A 7,207-nucleotide genomic window follows, 5' to 3' on the forward strand; every position below is an offset into this window, starting at 1 on the left:
GCCGCCTACTATCTGCACATTTATGGCAGTCATTCATACAGGATTTCTGGATGTCCAAAACTCCTGGAAAAATGTCCCAAAGTGGTAAGAAAGTAGATGACATTAAATTGACAGAAGGCCTCCTGTTTCAATAATCCCAATTAGTGTATGATATTGCACAAAGACAAAGACATTGATTAGCATAACATAGCGAACAAGTATTTCTACCAAATAGTTTCTAAAGAACCATAAACTCTTTGTCCTCTTCCATTTCTCGACTCATAAGACAGAGGTTCTTCTGTAATACAACTGAACTAATAGTTTCCTCATTGGAGAGTTGGAAGCTAAACTTTCGAAGAGACAAATGGCAGACTAAGGCTAAAGAGGACTGCAAGAAGCTAAAGTGCTCAAGTATGGTCCAAGTCCATGTCAGTAAACAAATCCTAAAAAGGAGATGTGAACCCAGCTGGAGCAACTTGCTTTCAAATACAGACCCAGCTCCAAAAATCAACAAGTACACTTAACTTTCTCCACATAACTGAAAAATTGAGTAGATCAGGATATTTTTTGAAAATGCCATACACTCATACCCAAATGATTTTGAGACATTATCTCACGTCCAGCAAAGCCAGTATTGGATTCAAGTTACTGGCCTAACAGACCCAAGCTGATTCTGTGTTCCACTCTCCAGCACCTCCACCCCTTGTTCCAGATGCATAGTACAGAAAAACCTCAGTAAATCCATGCCACTTCTGGCAAGACTTACTGGCTTGAGTTAGCTTTGGAACCAATGTAATCACATCCACATAGCATTGCATCTGAGCTAGAAAATCTTGACTCATGTTTGCTCTCATAACCAACACGGTTTATCTGCAGACTGGATACATTACACACTCATAAAAGAGAGCTGACTTGTCTGATGGCAGTTCTCACACTGATTGGCTAAATTAACTCCATTTCAGTATATTTCTAATAATTCATTACAACTTTTCACTTTAAGACCTGATTGTATATATTCTCCTGTTTTTACATGAAACTAAACTCTGTGCCTTTCTGTTTATGTGGTATGAAAATGAAAGAGTGCAGGACTCATTTATAAAACAGCCTCTACAGGCCACAAGACTGACTTGGAAATTGACTGCAGTTACCAAATTCTGAACATGTCATATATCATCATTCACATTTTTCCCACATGCATTAATTTGTATGATATGCCTATGAAGAAAAAATAAGTAGCCCATGTCACCAACAACAACAACAAAAAAGCAAAAAAGCAGCAGTAAATGTGGGAACTGTAGCACAAAAATATGAACCACTGATGTTACAACATACCATTAAATATAATAATAATTGCAATATAATTAATTTTGTAAAAACAAGAAACCAATAGTAAATTTTAATTCCCTAAAGAGTTTCCTATTCATGATTTATCAGCCTTATAAAAAAACTTGGCAAGAAAGATATGGAAAAAATTTTGTCTTTTTCTGTTTTACAGTTTCTCTTGTTTGTGTTGTTCTTTTAGCCTTTAATATAATGATGTGCTCATAAAAATAACAATCCTCAGTCTGACTGAGGAATCTGTATACAATCTGAAATTACTTTTTGTTCATTTACAGAACCAGCTATTTCAAGTGTGTTCATGAGAGCTACGAAGTGCATATCCCCGTCTTGTGAGATTATTAAATATACCACCATTAACATGGTCACACCGATTGTAGTAGTTTGTCTACTTCCTAGTGACTGCATTTACTGACTTCACCTTTACTTAAGTTCTAAAAGATTTTCTTTTCAAGATGTTGTGTATCTAAATTGCTTAGTATTTGATCCTTCAGTTAACGACGTAATTTAACAGACATCATAAATCAGTTTGTTTCCATAAAAAGACCCTTGCATTTTTTTTTCAACAAGTTGCAACAATTTTCATAAGAATGAAATAGTACAAACAGCAAGTGGTTACAAATCCAAGCATAGTTTGTATTTTCTTTATTGAGAGCTTTATTCTTTGGATAGAAATAACATTTAATTCTCATTCCATTTTATTAAAATTCTTAGCATTGATTTATCTAATTTTCATAAACATAAGAAGTTTTAAAAATAAAACCTAGTCCTCCTTAAACTGCAATGTCAATAACAGTTATTTAGCAACACCATAAAGCAGTATAGTTAGCCTAAAGATTTGTCTGATTACTAATTTATGTGATTAGGGGGAAAAAAAAAGTAACAAAACTCAAAGGCCATATTTTCTTCCTGATTTTTCAAATATATGATCTAGTTGGAAGTTACACTTATAACATTAAAGTAAGATTTGCTCCTCAAGAAAAGGAACAAAAGATTAGACATCCCTCATTTCTATATTGAGCTCTTACTGTATCTAATGACAATTCTTCAAAGATATGTGGAGATCCAGAACATATTTTAAAAATCCCTCATCACTGAAGAAGCTCAAAGTCCATGACATAAAATTTGACTTAGGATGACAATGAACAAAACAGCACTGTATTAACTACTTCAGGAACATGAAAAATCTTGATTCAAGAAGACAGAGCAAAATATATTTTGTTTCTCTGTATTTCTTAAGCTTGTATCACTTGAAAGAAAAAAAAAGTTTTACTCATGCAAACTGTTAGGAAATCAGTGCAGTCCTGCACAATATGCATTTCTATCCACCAATGGTGATGAACTATTATTACAATTTATACTATTATAATCACTTTCTTAAACAATTTTTCTTTAGATATTCTTACCAAATGTTACTTCTCCATTGCCACTCTTGTCAAATAACTGAAAAGCAACAATGAATATTGCATCTGGAGTACACAAAACAGATTCAAATGCCAAAAATTCTTGATAGGAAATCAACCTACAACGGAAAATACAGAAGTTATAAAGATTTTTAAAAATTATTCACAATACTAATGATATTTTGTGTTTGATGCTCTAGAAAACTGTATGATCCAATTATTAAACTAGAATTCTAATATAAAAAAGTGAAGACTCTACACTAGAAACTGAAAAACTATTTGTTACTTTTAAGTAGTTACTTAACCTTTATGCAACTCAGTTTCTTCCTCTATAGAAGGACTGAATTCTTCATATCCATCAACAACAAAATATAATCGATTCTCAGTGAATACCTACCATTTATTACTTTGTAATTATAAATGTAAGCACACAGCACTTAAAAATTAAGACATAAAAAACTCACAGAAATTCCACCACCATGAAATTTACAGGGCTGTCATTATATTACTAATTTATATATGTACTTCTACTGAGAAATAAAAGATAGTTTAATGCAAGGAATACACTATGCAATATACGTATTTTCTTAAAACAATGTATGACATTCATAAAAACCAAACAGGTTCAGAAAACATTATACTTTACTATGTATACAGAAAAAATAGTACACTTCAAATATAACATGAACCACAAAGTCATGTACTTGAGGACTAGAAAGAAAGAAATAAACTATAAGAACATTTGGACATAAGGACAGTTAGACATGACAAAGGCAGGGAAGGATTTGAGTGTAACAGCAGATCACAAGATTCTGAGCTGTGTATGCAAGACAATCACCATATAGAAAAATGCAACTCATAAGGAAAGCTGTTTCTATGTGAGATAAGGAAGCAGCACTATCCCCAGACAGGGTTCCCACAGCATCTCTGGAATGCTGCATAGAAATCCAAGCCCTTGTGTTCAACACATATAAATTCAGACTTGAATGTATGCACATGTAACTTATTAGGATAATCATAAATAAGTTTTCTAGAGGAACTCAGCTTATTCTGACTAACAGAAAAAACATTTAGAAGGGATCCTAATGCTGTACGTAAGAACAGCTGCAGAAAGATAAGCCCTAGGCCAGAAGATAATGTTGTGACAAGAACAAAATCACATATCCATAAAGATATTTAGAGCAGGCATATACTGTGGCCTTTCCAGAATACAGCAAGCAAAAGCCTTAGGTTTTAACAGCAAACTTGGTTTATTAAAACTACTGTGTGTTTTCATCCTTGTAAAAATAGGGGACTTAGCTTGATGACTTAGAATATGCCATCCAGTTACAAGTTCCTGAGCTCAGTTTATAGAAATAAATGATAGGATATCTATTTTAGCATCAAATAAAGTATCAATGGGAATAAGAATTTTAATTATATTTTTTAAATTAAACAAAAAATTACTATTTCAGTAGTTGCTGTTAAAACATAGAATATCAGTGTAGATGGTACATTTTCCTAGAAAATTTACATAATTGATCTGAATTTAGTACTCTTCATAGGAGAGCATTAGCTCATAGTGATTACTTCACACATATACTGCTTACTGCTAAAGAGCGAAGTATAAATTCTGTTCCCCACAGAAGAAAAAAAAAAGCCACACTATGCATTAGTTTATCTAGTCTTTCTCTGTCAAAGTACACATAAAGCAAAACTGAGATACTTTAAACAAGGTTACATATGTTAACATTCTTCCATATATGCATTATACAGAAAATACAGAAAAAAATGTAGTGATTCTGAAAGGAATTAAGATACGGAAAATACAGAATTATGATATTAATTTGTCACACTTTAGCCTCAAAAATCAAAGATGTGAGAATGGTTCTTCAGATGCAAAGTCAATTGCATCCAAAGGATGATCTTGATAAATAAGCGTTTAGTATCAGAGAAACAGAATAACCTTTAAAATAATTGTAAATACTATCATTTCAAAATATACCTCACATACAAGTGTAAACCTGACGTACAAATTAATTCCTAACCAGGAAGCTTTATAATTGACAGAACCAAGTGATGATCTCTGTAGAATGCATTCGTGGAAGCCTGAACCTGAAAGAAGCCGTCTTCAGAGGTCTCACTTTAACAGTGCCTACAGCAAAAGGAGATAGACACATTCAATTTCCTTTCCATATATTCAATTTGCAATGCCTAAGAGCAGGGATATCCCCTGTGATCCTCCATTATCCATTAGGGTGGAGATAACAGGAGCTGGATTAAACAGAATGATGGAGCTTCCCACCCAATCGCTATTCAAGTATCATTCAGTGAACCCGCTGCATTACAGAGTCCGTAACAATATCAAATCACTCACCTTGCATTTTATCTGTAACATTTTAAAAGATTTCCTTTCCTCTTACTTCTTCTGTACCGTTACTCTTCAAAGGCACACAAAGCAAGCCGTGTGTTTACAATTCTTTTCCTACTACAACTCTTTGCTCTTTTTTCCCCACACAACATAGCTTTTAGACATTATGTATAGCTCTGTTGTGACTCTCCATTATGTGAAACATCAACCCTTTCTTCAGGACTTAGCTTAAGAAGAACACATGTCCAAATTTTAAGAGCGATATGCTCATAAGCAGAGTAGCCAGAAACAAGCAGTTAAAATGAAGAATTTTGAATAAGTACTGTGAAATTTTGAAGGTTTGAAGGGACAAGAAAATCTTTGATTTTAAAACTGCAGTACCTACTAATGTTAATTGACTTATGTAATTAGGAAGCTGGTTCTGGTACACATATATAAGTACATTATTCAGAGAGGATACGTATCCTAATTTAAAAAGTAGTGCCTGCAGTCTGATGACATAGGAATGCTTACCTACACCACCAGTGAAATCCCATTAAAACAACAACAACAACAACAACAACAACAAAAACCCCAAACAAACAAAAAAACTTACATTCACAAAATGATGCCTCAATGTAAAGTTCTGTTGTTGCAATAAAACAAATTATTGATTTCTTAATATAAGAAAGATCCTTTTATAAAACATTTTCTTAAGAAATGCACACCGTAAAAGATAACCAACGGCTTTCAGAGAAACAAGATACTCAACATGTTAGTTTACTAGTCATCAACTAGACTATTATTTCAACAGATAAATACAAAATAGCATTTTCAGTCCATAACAATGCAACAAAATGCAGCCATGTATTGCAAACAGAGACAAGTTAATTGGATTTATCAAATGTATGTATATATCAAATGTATGATCAAAATGCTGCAGCTTTATAAAACAATCATGTAACATTACATTAAACAGGAGATCCTACGTTTGTCGTTTAGTGTAAAATGTATATAGCATATACGATTTTATTTGTAAAGAACAGATACTGCGCAAGCTGCTCAGGCGACTATGCAAACTGATGAATATTCTAAAGCAGAACACAGGAAAATAAAAACATTTAAGTGATGTCAAAGGTCAGATTTAGACTCACAAATCCAAGGAAGTTAAGGGGCTTTCCAATTTAAAATAAGTTACACCTATATATTTACAAATGTATTGTATACCATTTTAACAGCAACTTTCTCTCTTCTCTACAAAATACCCACTCCCTTCTGCATTCTTGACCTCTTCTCTGATCCATCTTAACCTTTTCACTTTACTTTAACAATGTCCATGCTTCCTGCTACAATCCAAGGCCAAAGCTAGAAGCCTGCACAGAGCAAGAGAAAAGGCTCATTTGAAGATGAGTGGGTTAGAGGGCACTACCTCAGTGGAGTGGACATTTTGTAAAATAGTTTCAGAGAACTGTCTAAAAGCAAATAATATCATCTGTAAGCGGAATTGGAAAAGCTTTATGTGGTGTGACCTTATCTTGATGAGCCAAACACCTTCTTCCTTCATAGAGTCATTACTGTCTCTCTATCCTTATAGCCAGCACTTTAAAAAACTCTTCAATGGTTTGATTTGAATTGCACACTACAGAAATAAGAAAGATTTTACTATTTCCATGTTTAATTACAGCTACTAAAGACTCTAGGTATCTAATCATGGATGTGAGTATACAGAAAAGAACTTTTCCAAGGCAATCATACTACATTAAACTTATTTGCAGTTCAACTTCCTCTGCATTTGTAGTAATTGTTAAAAGTCTATTAAAACAAATCTTAATTTAAAAAATGCATCGAACTCTTCACTGTTAAACACAGTATTTTTCCCATTTTCCACAAATTTATAGGCTATTGTGCTTGAGAAAAAAATTATCATCTAAATAAGCTTTAAGTGTAATAAAATCAATAACTTATTTTAGAAGATGAAATTATCAAACTCATTCATTCACGCATTTACCAATGCATTACAAGCTTCTAATGGAAAGCAAAATTCTCACCCATCCTTTGTTTGATCTGCCACTCCAGCCAACAGCTGCACTGTTTTAGGATTGTAACGTGGATCTGTATAAAGTCCTAGGTATTTTTGCACAAAATCTTCTGGGGTCAT

The 7,207-nt window shown here is 33.2% G+C and overlaps 1 protein-coding gene across 1 annotated transcript in view; it reads right to left on the reverse strand.

Annotated features, from left to right (window-relative positions):
- The window catches only part of SLC25A12 (solute carrier family 25 member 12), a 43,030-nt gene extending 35,823 nt beyond the window's left edge, over nucleotides 1-7,207 (reverse strand). Inside the window, exons 1-2 of the mRNA XM_009486294.2 lie at nucleotides 7,098-7,207; nucleotides 2,724-2,839 (exon numbers count right to left, since the gene is read on the reverse strand). Coding sequence (XP_009484569.1) covers nucleotides 2,724-2,839; nucleotides 7,098-7,207 — 226 coding nt within the window. The remainder of the gene's footprint in view (nucleotides 1-2,723; nucleotides 2,840-7,097) is intronic.

The sequence above is a fragment of the Pelecanus crispus genome, chromosome 5 (genome assembly GCF_030463565.1).
Source record: "Pelecanus crispus isolate bPelCri1 chromosome 5, bPelCri1.pri, whole genome shotgun sequence".
Lineage (NCBI taxonomy): Eukaryota > Metazoa > Chordata > Aves > Pelecaniformes > Pelecanidae > Pelecanus > Pelecanus crispus.